The sequence below is a fragment of the Coregonus lavaretus genome (genome assembly GCF_964263955.1).
Source record: "Coregonus lavaretus genome assembly, chromosome: 13".
Taxonomy (NCBI): domain Eukaryota; kingdom Metazoa; phylum Chordata; class Actinopteri; order Salmoniformes; family Salmonidae; genus Coregonus; species Coregonus lavaretus.
The window spans coordinates 27,522,413-27,537,839 of NC_140000.1; the positions used below are offsets into that span (position 1 = coordinate 27,522,413).

Here is a 15,427-nt window from a genome sequence, read left to right on the forward strand (position 1 = left end):
TATGACTTAAAGATTGCTGTACACCAGCAGAACCCATCCAACTTGACGGAGCTGGAGCAGTTATGCCTTGAAGAATGGGCAAAAATCCCAGTGGCTAGATGTGCCAAGCTTATAGAGACATACCCCAAGAGATTTGCAGCTGTAATTGCTGCAAAAGGTGGCTCTACAAAGTATTGACATTGGGGGGGTGAATAGTTATGCACGCTCAAGTTCTGTTTCTTTGTCTTATTTCTTGTTTGTTTCACAATAAAAAAATATTTTGCATCTTCAAAGTGGTAGGCATGTTGTGTAAATCAAATTATACAAACCCCCCAAAACATCGATTTTAATTCCAGGTTGTAAGGCAACAAAATAGGAAAAATGCCAAGGGGGGTGAATACTTTCGCAAGCCACTGTATGTGTGTGTTGGAGTGTCAGTGTAGTATGTGTGAGTGTGTAGGTATAGTCCAGTGAGTGTGTATAGAGCCGGTACAAGAGAGTCAACGCAAATAGTCCGGGTAGCCATTTGATTAACTGTTCCGCAATCTTATGGCTTGGGGGTAGAAGCTGTTCAGGAGCCTTTTGGTCCCAACCAGTTATTGAGTGTAACGGCCCTGCTACACTATAGCCATCGGGTGTCCGGCATTGTCATCAGCCGTCAGACGATGAGGAAATGCGTCCTTTTAAATTTGAAATCAATGAAAGGTGCTTCACTGCCTGTGTTGTGCTTGCGTTGCGTCACGTCCAATGGCAGCGTCCAAGGTTCAATTCTCGATGGCTGACGCACACGTTCATTCGATCTTGTGAATTTAAATAAAGTAGATTTTTGTTGCACATGGCCTTGACTATACACCACTGGTTAGTCAAGAAGCTACTACTACCAGCTACAGTGCCTTCAGAAAGTATTCATACCCCCCTTTTTTTTTTAGGGGGTAGGTAGATCAGCTTTAATATTGCAAATAGATTGTAACTTCCATCAATGTAATTGTCTGCATCACTTCCGATCCCCCATGTTTTTTCCCTGCAAATATACATACATACATACATACTGTTGAAGTCGGAAGTTTACATACACCTTTGCCAAATACATTTAAACTCAGTTTTTCACAATTCCTGACATTTAATCCTAGTAAATATTCCCTGTCTTAGGTCAGTTAGGATCACCACTTTATTTTAAGAATGTGAAATGTCAGAATAATAGTAGAGAGAATGATTTATTTCAGCTTTTTTTCTTTCATCACATTCCCAGTGGGTCAGAAGGTTACATACACTCAATTAGTATTTGGTAGCATTGCCTTTAAATTGTTTAACTTGGGTCAAACGTTTCGTGTAGCCTTCCACAAGCTTCCCACAATAAGTTGGGTGAATTTTGGCCCATTCCTCCTGACAGAGCTGGTGTAACTGAGTCAGGTTTGTAGGCCTCCTTGCTCGCAAACACTTTTTCAATTCTGCCCACAAATGTCCTATAGGCTTGAGGTCAGGGCTTTGTGATGGCCACTCCAATACCTTGACTTTGTTATCCTTAAGCCATTTTGCCACAACTTTGGAAGTATGCTTGGGGTCATTGTCCATTTGGAAGACCCATTTGCTATCAAGCTTTAACTTCCTGACTGATGTCTTGAGATGTTGCTTCAATATATCCACATAATTTTCCTTCCTCATGATGCCATCTATTTTGTGAAGTGCACAAATCCCTCCTGCAGCAAAGCACCCCCACAGCATGATGCTGCCACCCCTGTGCTTCACGGTTGGGATGGTGTTCTTCGGCTTGCAAGCGACCCCCTTTTTCCTCCAAACATAACAATGGTCATTATGGCCAAACAGTTCTATTTTTGTTTAATCATACCAGAGGACATTTCTCCAAAAAGTAATATATCTTTGTCCCCATGTGCAGTTGCAAACTGTAGTCTTCCTTGCTGAGCGGCCTTTCATGTTATGTTGATATAGGACTCGTTTTACTGTGGATATAGATACTTTTGTACCTGTTTCCTCCAGCATCTTCACAAGGTCCTTTGCTGTTGTTCTGGGATTCATTTGCACTTTTCGCACCAAAGTACGTTCATCTCTAGGAGACAGAATGAGTCTCCATCCTGAGCGGTATGACGGCTGCGTGGTCCCATGGTGTTTATACTTACATGCTATTGTTTGTACAGATTAACGTGGTACCTTCAAGCATTTGGAAATTTCTCCCAAGGATCAACCAGACTTGTGGAGGTCTACAATTATTTTTCTGAAGTCTTGGCTGATTTCTTTTGATTTTCCCATGATGTCAAGCAAAGAGGCACTGAGTTTGAAGGTAGGCCTTGAAATATATCCACAGGTACACCTCCAATTGACTCAAATTATGTCAATTAGCCTATCAGAAGCTTCTTAAGCCATGACATCATTCTCTGGAATTTTCCAAGCTGTTTATTGGTTGTTGATCATTGCTAGACAACCATTTTCAGATGTTGCCATAGATTTACAAGCAGATTTAAGTCAAAACTGTAACTCAGCCACTCAGGGACATGTCTTCTTGGTAAACAACTCCAGTGTAGATTTGGCCTTGTGTTTTAGGTTGTTGTCTTGCTGAATTCATCTCCCAGTGTCTGGTGGAAAGCAGACTGAAGCAGGTTTTCCTCTAGGTTTTTGCCTGTAGTTAGCTCCATTTAGTTTATTTTTTATCCTGAAAAACTCCCCAGTCCTTAACGAATACAAGCATACCCATAACATGACGAAGCCACCACTATGCTTGAAAATAGGGCGAGCGGTACTCAGTAATGTGTTGTACTCGATTTGTCACAAACATAACACTTTGTATTCAGTACAAAAAGTGAATTGCTTTGCCACATTTTTTGCAGTATTACTTTCGTGCCTTGTTTAAAACAGGATGCATGTTTTTAATCTATACAGGCTTCCTTCTTTTCACTCTGTGATTTAGGTTAGTATTGTGGAGTAACTACAATGTTGTTGATCCATCCTCAGTTCTCTCCTATCACAGCCATTAAACTCTGTAACTGTTTTAAAGTCACCATTGGCCACACTGTGAAAATCCTTCCTCTCCGGCAACTGAGTTCGGAAGGACGCCTGTATCTTTGTAGTGACTGGGTGTATTGATACACCATCCAAAGTGTAATTAATAACTTAATGCTCAAAGGGATATTCAATGTCTGCAAAAAATGTTTTACCCATCTACCAATAGGTGCCTTTCTTTGCAAGGCATTAAAAAATATTTGTGGTTGAATCTGTTTTTGAACTTCACTGCTCGACTGAGGGACCTTGAATACAATTGTGTGTGTGGGGTACAGAGATTAACATCATTTTTGAATGACTACCTAAATACTATTACTGCACAGAGTGAGTCCATGCAACTTATGTGACTTGTTATGCAAATGTTTACTCCTATATAGGGTTGCCAAAGGGGTTGAATACTTATTGACTCAAAACATTTCAGCTTTTTAATTTTTAATTAAATTTGTGAACATTTCAAAAAACATAATTCCACTTTGACATTATGGGGTATTGTGTGTTTTGGTTGAAGATCTGAACATTCAGTCTCCAAATTATGTAAAAATAGAGAAAATCAGAAAGGGGAAAAATACTTTTCACAGGTATAATGTCAGCTATAAAAACTGGACCTATGTATATCAATGACAATTCTGATTAGTCTCATTTATAATGTTATGTAAATCATAATTGGATCTTTAAACTACGCAAAGAAAATACTAACTACACTATAATGTTCTTGAATTGAGTAGTCCTGAGCGGCAATAGCTGGTTAAGCACAACTGTACTTACTTCAAATCTGCCATCTAGACCCTCTCATCCCCACTTAAACAATGTACACGTAACTGCCAAAATAAAGGTAACCCTAAAATAAAAGTGTCTTAATGGGGCGTTGGGCCACCACGAGCCAAAACAGCTTCAACGCACCTTGCCATAGATTCTACAAGTGTCTGGAACTCTATTGGAGGGATGCAACACCATTCTTCAACAATAATTTCTATAATTTTGTGTTTTGTTGATGGTGGTGGAAAACTCTGCCTCAGGCGCCACTCCAGAATCTCCCATAAGTGTTCAATTGGGTTGAGAACTGGTGACTGAGCCGGCCATGGCATATGGGTTACATAGTTTTCATGTTCATCAAACCATTTAGTGACCACTTGTGCACTGTGGATGGGGGAATTGTCATCCTATGGGGGCATAGCCATGGTAGCCAAAATAATGCCCAGAATAATGGCCTGCCCAGAATTTTTATACATGCCCTTAAACATGATGTGATGTTAATTGCTTAATAAAATCAGGAACCACAACTGTGTGGAAGCACCAGCTTTCAATATACTTTGTATCCCTTATAATTTTGACTCACGTGTTTCCGTTATTTTGGCAGCTACATGTACATTGATGAAGTACACTAGTGCCATCTACTGGTAGTATAACTGCACAGCATGAGATTGATAAACACTCATATGAACCTATAAAATGACATTTGACATATATATATATACACACACATACAAGATTGAGGCTTTAGAAATTTGTCTCAAAACTATTTATTCATACAATAATCAAACTTATATCCTTTGATAAATATGTACAAAAGCTCTGCATTGCTGCAACCATAGAGATCAATCTATGCCTCCAACAACAATTGAGAGGGTATTCCTTGACCATTTCACTTGTCCATATCCACATGAATTGCGCTAGGCAAACCAATGTCCACATTACTGTCCGATGGAGACCGACTGGTGATTGTATAACAGGCCACAGAAATGTCTGGTTGATGATGCGTTTCCTGTTCAAAGGGGTTTACCTTTCTCAGCGCTTCCTCTTAGCTTCAAACTTGTAGACGGCAGCGGCATTGACCGTCTCTTTGCTCACCTTCACCTTCTTGTTCTTATCCTGGACAGAGTGAAGACACCATAGAGATGGTAATACTGTTTAACATTCTATTATTTAATGTGTCATCTTATTCTGTGGGAGACACACAACCACAATGAGGATCAAAGAAACCTCCTATATAGTTAACAAGCAGGCTGTTCTTTCTAGATGTAGATTCCCCTTTTGGACAGTGGATAGAATCGGATGGAATAGAACAGAACACAATTTAAAAGAATTACGCACAACTTGTCCACCAGAAGGGGGAAATTTACCTTTGGCTTCGCTAACATGTGAAGCACCTAGAAATACCCCATCAATACAATTATCATGGGAAAATCCGTGTCTTTCCCAACCACCGTCTTAAGCATTGCGAATCATTAAGCTTATGTAGCTTGTAGTCATCTCCTAGGCTCCTACTCACGTGTAGGTCTTTGCGTGTCTGGATCTTCTGGCCAATGACAAACATCTTCTTCTCCCTGTCAATCCGCTGGGACAGAATCTTATACTGGTGCTTCCTTTGTTTGGCCAACTTCTGCAGAGAAGAAAACATACACAACCATCAATACATGTCACAGAGAAATACTGTGTAGAGAGTTGAATAACCACACACCATCACTAGCTATGTCTAGGGCAAGTATAGCATTATCATAAGTGAAAATCTTATGAATTCATGCTAACAAAGGCCTTAAATGAGAGACTGGAATGGTCTAAAATGTGCAAACTCCACCCACCCGGTACCCTGGGCGAGCTAAAACGAATGTACCCAGTGTTGAGGAACAGTGTGGCTATTAGGCTACACAGGGACAGGGTCTGTCCTGACTGACCTTTATACTGAGAGGCTCCACGGTGCCCTGGATGGTTTTGCTCTCCAGCGTATGGAGGGTGGGCCGGTTGTACACTCTGTCCACCAGCTCAGGAGCTGTATCCAGGTGTCTGGCCAGGTCAAAGTCTGCTACTGTAGTGGAACACAAAACAAGGAGATATCAGGGCTGTCAGTTACAGATGGTCTTTAAAAACAGTCGTCAGATAAAGGAAATATTCACCCATTTTGAATGTTATATCGTATTTGTGCATCTCTGAGCGATGTTCTATCGATTCTATTGGTCATTTCATGTTTTCATGTGTATCTGAGCTATTTGCCGTCCAAGCAGGCAGAAACAGCCGCTAGATCAGACATTTTTCCTTTAACTTCAAAATAATTGGGCCTATATTCATAAAGCGTCTCAGATTGAGAGTGCTGATCTAGGATCAATTTTACGTCGTAATGAATTACATTATATGAACAGTGGGACCTGATCCTAGATTGCCACTCCTACTCTTAGACGCTTTATGAATATGGCCCCGATTCCTAGGTGTATAAGAATGTCTGTATGTATGATGAAAGTGGGAGTTAATGGCCTTCTGTATGAAATATCCAAAGCAATACTACAAAATAACACCGCCCAGTGTGTATATACTTTGCTTGGTGTTTGTATTAATGTATTCCTCTACCTTCTTGCTTTGAGTCCACGTAGAAGGTGTGCCCGTTTTTCTGTTTGCCGTCAGCGTCCAAGAGATGGAGTTCCGATTTCAACCTCTCAATTTTCTGAAGGAAATTCAAAACACTTAAGCCTGCACTTTCACCACCACTGTATACCACCATTGACAACTTCAGTGATTGAACTGAGTGAGTACAAGAAAACAACTGAGTCTGCATGTTGCACTCCACAGGATAAATGAAAACAAACAGTTGATGTTGTTAAATTGCTTTTCATAGGCTCTTATTTGTGCTGACTGGCATAGATTCCCTCACAATTTCACACTGTACATATTCACAGCCCATTCATTTATCTATTCATACAGCTAAAAAGGAAATAAGGCCATTCAAGAACATAAGGAACAGTTTATTCCAGTTTACAAGGCACCACACTGAGCTCTTACCTTGCCCTCAGCCACTCGCTTCATCTCTACATATCTGATGTCCTGTGTCCTCATCACCTTCCTCTGTTCCTCTGTATTCTCCTCCTCTGTTCCTTTAGCCTTATTCGCCACATGCACTCCATCCTTTCAGAACACAATAGGTCCAGAGATGAGAAGGAATTTTATTATCAGACTGCAGAAATGGCACAACCATTAGTCTATCATATTTTACTTTCATTCTCATACCAGTAAGGATAAAATATAGACATGGTAAAACAGTCAAACGTGAAATGACCATATATAGGCTAGTTCTTGTATTAGCCTCAGTGCCCGTCTGTTTGTGCCATTATACAAACTGATTATCACACTTGACAATGAGCAATGAAGTTGACAAGCGCAAAAACAGATCTGGGACCAGGCTACTCTTGTATAATCTGGTCCCAGATCTGTGCGGTCTTGCTCCATTGTGTTTGGCTTGACAATGACCAGAGGAGTTGACAAGACAGCACAGATTGGGACCAGGCTAAGTAACATGCCAAAAGTGGTGACTCACCTTCAGCTGAGAGCTAACCATCTTGAAATAGAACTCATCAGGGTTCTTGTCCAAGGCTTTTTTACGCAAAGCAGCAAGGGTGTTCTGTTTCTTGTGATAGTCACTGAAAATGTCAGAACAAAGCGCATAAAATCGGCAACCAAATCAAACCTGTATGTGGACCAGATTGTGTAGCTCATGTGACAGTTCAGCAAAGGTGAATACGTGTTATTTGAATATCCATGAATTAGATGGACTTACTCTGCACGAAGTTTGTAGTCCTTTTTCTTTTCAAGATGTCCCAGATGTTTTCTGAAACCAGGCTGTGACACAAAATGAAACAGATTATTAGTTAGCTATAACGTTAGTTATTGCAGTACCAAATGCACATTGTCGTTAGCTAGTTAGCAACATAATGCTACATGTCAACAACTACCAATCACACAAGTCAATACTTTACACATTTGTAGCTGAACAAACAACAATAACATTGCTACCTGGAAAACTAACGTTACGAAGCTAGCAGTAGTAGCTAGCTAACGCAACAACTATCTCATCCTTACCTGGGATCTTTCTTTGTGATTTTTTTGTTGGGACTTCAATGCCTTTCTAAACGATGACATAGTGACAACTTTCAAAGTAAAAATCTATAATGTAGACAGTTCTTCCTAAAACAAGAAACCGTCTGGCTAACTACAAAGCCAAGATGCAAACGCCTCAAAATTATTTTTAGTAAAACACGTGGGTATACAGGAAGCTACCTCACTTTTCATTTCAGAAGATTCGCTATTTCTTCTCTCTCGGTAGGCTACCATATGTAGTACAAATCAAACCAATGATATTATGGTGAGTATTATGGTGAGCTCTCTTGATATTATGGTGGGTGAAATGAGTGATGACCAAATATTAATATAAGTTTAGAATTTCCGTTAGTCTCATTATTCATATCAACAAAATACACAACATCAAACTTTTGTTGACATTATCAGATGAGCTTGTTGCAACATTCGCAATTAAACAGCAGGTGGCAAGGTTGCACACATTTTGACAAGTACCCAGGCACTCCTGCCCTGATGTTGAAGGTACTATGTGATAGGTATTTGGGTATGATGATGAGTCAGGCTCCTGTAAGTTCCTGATGCTGAATGTCCTAACAAAGATTATATAACTAAACCCTTGGTCCTAAGGATATGCACACTAAACGGAGGGGCTTAAAATGTATATTATAATGCTATTATGTGTGTATATTGTTATTAATGTCATTTTTCAGGGTGAGTTTAAAAAGTAGCTTTAACTTTAATTTATGTGAGGGGAATCAAATAAAAATCAGTGCTAAGACAACCAAATAAGCCATTCAGCCAAGTTGGTTTTTCTCAAAAAAACAACACTCGATCCCACTGATGTCAACAACTACAGACCAGTATCCCTTCTTTCTTTTCTTTCCAAAACTATTGAGCGTGCCGTCTTTAGCCAACTCTCTTGCTATCTCTCTCAGAATGACCTTCTTGATCCAAACCAGTCAGGTTTCAGGACTGGTCATTCAACTGAGACTGCTCTTCTCTGTGTCACGGAGGCTCTCCGCACTGCTAAAGCTAACTCTCTCTCCTCTGCTCTTGTCCTTCTAGACCTGTCTGCTGCCTTTGATACTGTGAACCACCAGATCCTCCTCTCCACCCTCTCCGAGCTGGGCATCTCCGGCGCGGCTCACTCCTGGATCGCGTCCTACCTGACCGGTCGCTCCTACCAAGTGGCGTGGCGAGAAGCTGTCTCCGCACCACGTGCTCTCACCACTGGTGTCCCCCAGGGCTCAGTTCTAGGCCCTCTCCTATTCTCCCTATACACCAAGTCACTTGGCTCTGTCATATCCTCACATGGCCTCTCCTATCATTGCTACGCTGACGATACACAATTAATCTTCTCCTTTCCCCCTTCTGATAACCAGGTGGCGAATCGCATCTCTGCATGTCTGGCAGACATATCAGTATGGATGACGGATCACCACCTCAAGCTGAACCTTGGCAAGACGGAGCTGCTCTTCCTCCCGGGGAAGGACTGCCCGTTCCATGATCTCGCCATCACGGTTGACAACTCCATTGTGTCCTCCTCCCAGAGTGCGAAGAGCCTTGGCGTGACCCTGGACAACACCCTGTCGTTCTCCGCTAACATCAAGGCGGTGACCCGATCCTGCAGGTTCATGCTCTACAACATTCGGAGAGTACGACCCTGCCTTACACAGGAAGCGGCACAGGTCCTAATCCAGGCACTTGTCATCTCCCGTCTGGATTACTGCAAATCGCTGTTGGCTGGGCTCCCTGCCTGTGCCATTAAACCCCTACAACTCATCCAGAATGCCGCAGCACGTCTGGTGTTCAACCTTCCCAAGTTCTTTCACGTCACCCCGCTCCTCCGCACACTCCACTGGCTTCCAGTTGAAGCTCGCATCTGTTACAAGACCATGGTGCTTGCCTATGGAGCTGTGAGGGGATCGGCACCTCTGTACCTTCAGGCTCTGATCAGTCCCTACATCCAAACGAGGGCATTGCGTTCATCCACCTCTGGCCTGCTGGCTCCCCTTCCTCTGCGGAAGCATAGTTCCCGCTCAGCCCAGTCAAAACTGTTCGCTGCTCTGGCACCCCAATGGTGGAACAAGCTCCCTCACGACGCCAGGACAGCGGAGTCACTCACCACCTTCCGGAGACATTTGAAACCCCACCTCTTTAAGGAATACCTGGGATAGGATAAAGTAATCCTTCTACCCCCCCCCCCCCTAAAAAAAAAAAAAAAAAAAAAAAAAAAAAAAAATAGATATTGTAAAGTGGTTATCCCACTGGCTATAGGGTGAATGCACCTATTTGTAAGTCGCTCTGGATAAGAGCGTCTGCTAAATGACGTAAATGTAAATGTAAGTAAATCCTTAAAGTTGTATTGTGTTGAAAGTTTTACATTAAAAGTTTTACTGTGGCTTTAATATATCAACTTTGGCAATCTTTCTTCAAGCAGACCAAGGCAGATGCCAACATCCTGCTACAGAGACACTGAGTACACACCACACCACATTAGCTTTATATGGACTTTTTAATAATCGGCATCCATCACTGGGATCGTCCTGTCTGGTCTGTCGAGTCGCATGCTGCACAATGCCAGGCTTGCAACCAAGAAGAGCTCCATAACAAACCCAGGTCACTGTACTAGTCAGTTTATATGTCTTGGCCGCAGTTTTGATGCTCCAAATTACTTTGGTCACTGTAATGTAGGCCTGCCTTTGCCAAATAAGTTGTTTAACACTAACAGATCATATGTTTGTGTTTTACGAACATCAGTTCTTTATGTTTCCTGCTGGGGTCCAGACCCCCATTATGATTCATATCCAAATCAATGGTTTCAAATAACCTCAATGACAAACATCAGTGACAAATGCCTCTGTTGATGGACACCTGAGTGGATCTCTGTCCTCCCATCTTTACTCTCATGTTCCCCTGGCCATGTTTCCGTTTATAGGTAATATACGTAAAAACGTGTGGGGCCACAGTGCATGAATCAGAACCAAGTCGGAAATTACACACTCCCCATCTCTCTCGCACAAAAATAGTTATTGTTCATACATTCAATGTACTGTCACGCGAATTGAAAGCATGCTCTTCTCCTCTTGGCCACAGTGTTCCGTGGAGAGGATAAGGGGGTCACAACACCTCCTTGGGGTACACCGCTCTCTCTCCCTCCACTTCCTGATACAATAATTAAAGGAGAGACCAGGTAAAGCCACAGTGGCACCATGTCCCTAATCCCTAATCTCACGCAGACTCCCGCTTTGGAAATACTGTGGAAAAAGATCAAGAAGGAAAAGGGATATTCCACAAACCATATTTTTTTCTGCGTTGCACTGTCTGTTCTCTATCCCCCATGACCACAAAGAATGTGGTTAATATGTGTGAGATTTGCCCAGCGAGCAGAATGTTCTGCGGGTGATGATGAAACCTCTGAATGGGTTCAGTGTTTCCACATTATGTCACCCACTTGTTTGTCATTTTCATCTCTAATGACCCTACTGTTAGGGGTCCGCCTCGGGGCCACTGTGATATACTAGCCCACTAACATGAGTCTAATTACTAAAACACAGACAGCACTTCAGGATTTACGGGTTAAATAATGTCTGCGTAGATTCTGACTAATCAGCACCTAGTGTAATTCCCGCTAGTATTTATCACTACAAGCCCAAATGCCTGGTGAATTATTGTAAGGGGTAAATAGTAGAATGAAGATTGTGAGTCATAACAAGTAGATGCTAGAGTGGGAGGACAAGAGGAGGATAAGAGGATTCGCCAAGGGTCAGGGATTTCGGAATGCCCTTGTTGTGGCAGATCTATGGCCTGTTTGGTTTTTAATATGACCCTGTAAAAATAACAGCAGTGACATAAACCTGCTGGACAGTGGCTGAGTTCAGGACTCTGGTCCTGTCTCCCCTGGCCCTGACCATTGCGGGGCCTTTTTTAAAGCAGGTCGACCTCGTCAGAAAGGTCCTCGAAAGGAGCTCCTCAGTGTGGTTCCAGATCTGTTTGTGCTGTCTTGCTAACTCCTATGGTCATTGGCATGACAATGGCCATAGAAGTTGGCAAACAGCCCACACAGATCTGGGACCAGGTTAGGAGTTTAACATTAGTCCCCCAACCAAGACCACAGTATTTTTCCAGTACGATTTCATGAAGTTTCTATGAGGAGACCCAGCCTCTAAGACATATAGTGCGAGAGATAGCATTCTTCCTGTCTTTTCTCCCAGTCACCCCCTCTGTTCCTCGAGAGCCAGCAACAATGAGTGCACCCCTGGACGTGATTCCCACCATCACTCTCCGACCGCAAATTCCTATAAAACGTAAATAGTTTACAATTAACTGTTAAGTCTGCTGCTTAATTTCTCTGCTTGAGGTTGTGGTGTATATTACTGGATTAACTGTTTTATTATGGAGCCTCAGAGTGAGGTAGAGTGGGTGGTGAATGTTGTAAGTCTCCAAAATATGTCTGCAATCCTGAGGTAAAGAGAGTTCATCTCATGCTTCAGCTCAAGCAGCTGGACAAGCAACCAGTTGGATATTGCGTTTGGACAAGCAACCACCACTTCTTAGACGTGGTCAAAAATACGTGGTCTTAGACGTGGTCTATGGATAGCTACTCTAGCCTATGGTGACCCATTATGGCTAACTCTCTTGGCAGATGCCACAACACCCTTCAGAAATGAACATTTGATTTTTTGTGACGTTTTATTTGACACATTACATGACAGTCACCTGGCTGAACTCATAACAGGTCATACCAGGTTGCATTCCGAACCGCAGCCAAATCTGATTCTAAATTCAATCTATAACTCTAAATCTAAATCAAAGGTCAAAATGTTTCCTGACAGTACTGGACTATTATTATTTTTGCTGTCACGATTCCCAACCCGACACCACACACACACAAACACAACAGGCTGGGTGCAGAACAGAGTCAGCCACAAAGCAGCACCCCTGGAGCAGTTTGGGGGATATGGCTGTACAATAGGTGGTATCATACAATAGATGGTACCATCAGGAAATGTATCATACTCATATATCTCTAGAGTCATAGGGCTTCAATTAATCTGTGCTTGTTTTCCAAAATTGAGAGAGAGAGCTGTTCTGTGTTGGGGTATAGTATGGATCTCAACATTTCTCAACATCTCTGGGAAGAAGATCACTTTTTACCTGTGTGAATAGAGTGGCTTCTATTCTCTAATTTGCTGTGCAGGACTGACAAGCTTCCGCTTCGGTGTGTAAAATGTGAATTTATAATTAGGGGAGTGAGGCGTTGAGAGGTCCTGACAGTATCAGAGACCACACTCTTCCAATTGTCTTGCCTTTGAACCGTGAGGACTGAGGAGTCTCACATGTCGTAGGAAATGTGAAGAATCCTTGTTTATCAACCCTCATCCTTTTAAGACGTGACACAATATTGTTTTCCATAAGGTTTTGCAACCCATGATGCAGGTTGTAAAATATGAATAGGGTTTCTAATATGGTTTACAGTAGTAGAAAGGGGTGACCTTCACATGCATGTCTTCTTTATCACATTAAATACAGTATACTGAATCCAACAGTAACATACACACTCTTGGTAAAGACCCTGCTTCAATGTCAAGACCATATCCACCCAGTTACTTTTCCCAACTACACTATCTTGTTTTCCATCTATGTACTCTGATGATTCCAAGGCAGCACTCAAAACGGTTTCTTTTAAAAGCTACTTTTAAGAATAATCAAAGCAGTGCTCCAAAATGACTTCCTTGTTCCTTTTATTATTATTATTTGAAAACCATAGATTTATTTGATGACATCCATCTTTTTCTTGACTAAGTCCTCAGTGAACTGGTACTGTCGGCACCCAGTCGGCACTCATGCCTAGTTATGTAAAAGGAGTTTGGGCTGAGTGCAGAACCATGTGAAATGGTGATCTGCTAGAGCTAGCCTAGGCACTTGTCTCTGTGTAGTCTAAATAAAATGTGACGATCAAAACACACCAGTCCAGACCTGAACAATACCATGGTGTAGGGTGATGCTTTTGTCAACATTATGTTCTACAGGCTCAGCACAGCTTGCTGATGAAACACTCTTTAACCTCTCCTCTATTCCTGGGAGTGTATTAAAAAAGTTTCTAGGAGTGCTGATCTAGGATCAGGTACCCTCATGTCCTTATAATCTTATTCTAAAAGGACAAACTGATCCTACAGACACGTTTTGAATATCGACCCAGATCTCAGGTGATTAAGTATTTAATTTCTACCCCAAGGACATGCAGCTGTTGACGTTTACATCGAGAACGCTCCCTCTTGTTGACTCATATAGTCAAGATGAGACAAATGAAAAAAAGAGGGCAACAGAAGACGAATCGTACAAAACAGGAAGTGAGATCATGACCCATATTGGGGCAAAGTGCGCCGTATAGATCATGCCTGGGTCAAGAGAAAGAACAGCTGTGCAGTTTTGAGAAAATAAGATAAAGTACTGATACTGGTCACACACACATATAGGTTTCAGTTTAACACGTGTAGAAGCTATCAATAAACTTACAACAACAAAAAACGTAACGAAAGAATGACCAAAGGAAATGAAAGCAATCCCAATCCCAGAGGGCCTACTATGCACTTGTTGACAACATTGGATGAACTCTAGGCTATGGCAATTCAAGTCCATAACACAAAACTATACGGTAGTAGGCTTACTGTCCATATTCTTGTGCAAGTTTGTTTGTCAGTGTTGTGTATCGCCTAGGCCTACCTGTTATCTGTTATCCCCACCTAACTGTTATGTGTCTAGCAAATGATGTCAGCTGTAGCCTATATTGCAAGCAAATCACCATTTCCATAAAGTTATTTTTGTGTAAGGTGTGAATATACTTTGTTTTCAGCAAAAACAACTTCATCACTGTCAATCAACTTCTAGCATTTGCATTTACATCATTTAGCAGACACTCTTATCCCGAGCGACTTACAAATTCTTCACTCAATAGTTCCCTAAAATATATCTGTATGCAAATGTAGGCAAATACATCAACACTAAATGTCTATTCATGTAGTGTCAGGTGACATGGGAGTGAACAGTCTGGAATTCACATTTGATGTAAACTAGGCCTATGCTGGGGGAGTAGGCCCCATTGAGGAAGGCCTACTATAATAAGGCCTACATCAGGGATGGGCAACTTTGATGGGGGTGGGGGCCCAAAAAAAATATATCTGAGTGAGAGTGACTAAGAAAATCAATGGGGGCCCCGGTCCATAATTCGGCCATGATTAATACAAGTTTGGATAGCTGGCTAGACTAATTACCAATCTTTTTTTTATATGCTGACATGGGATAATTGAGTGACAGTCAGTGACTGACATAACAAGAGAACAACTGCTGAGACACAACCGAATTTAGAAATTGCACCTTGTGTATTCTACTATTCTTACTCTCAACAGTACATTGAGATCCAGACTGTTTATTTTGTGTGGGGAATTGATCGCGGGTCTAGTAAAGGCAGGCCACCAGTTTCCCATCCCTGGCCTACATGAACAAAGCACAGCACAGTCCGAAGGTTCGAAGTAAGAGGGAGGAGATTTTTCTCCAAAATCAGGGCGGGGTCTTGTGACTCACCACCAACTTCCTC

At 41.9% G+C, this 15,427-nt stretch overlaps 1 protein-coding gene across 1 annotated transcript; it reads right to left on the reverse strand.

The window, feature by feature from the left end:
* Positions 1-3,409: 3,409 nt before the first annotated feature.
* LOC311140753 (putative U3 small nucleolar RNA-associated protein 11) lies at positions 3,410-8,013 on the reverse strand. Its single transcript, XM_084175968.1, has 8 exons — positions 7,834-8,013; positions 7,532-7,593; positions 7,292-7,394; positions 6,760-6,882; positions 6,331-6,424; positions 5,664-5,794; positions 5,261-5,371; positions 3,410-4,860 (listed from the first exon to the last, which is right to left on the reverse strand). Exons 1-8 carry the CDS (start codon positions 7,891-7,893, stop codon positions 4,777-4,779), a joined length of 768 nt encoding a protein of 255 aa, XP_084032094.1. The 5' UTR covers positions 7,894-8,013; the 3' UTR covers positions 3,410-4,776.
* Positions 8,014-15,427: the final 7,414 nt, after the last annotated feature.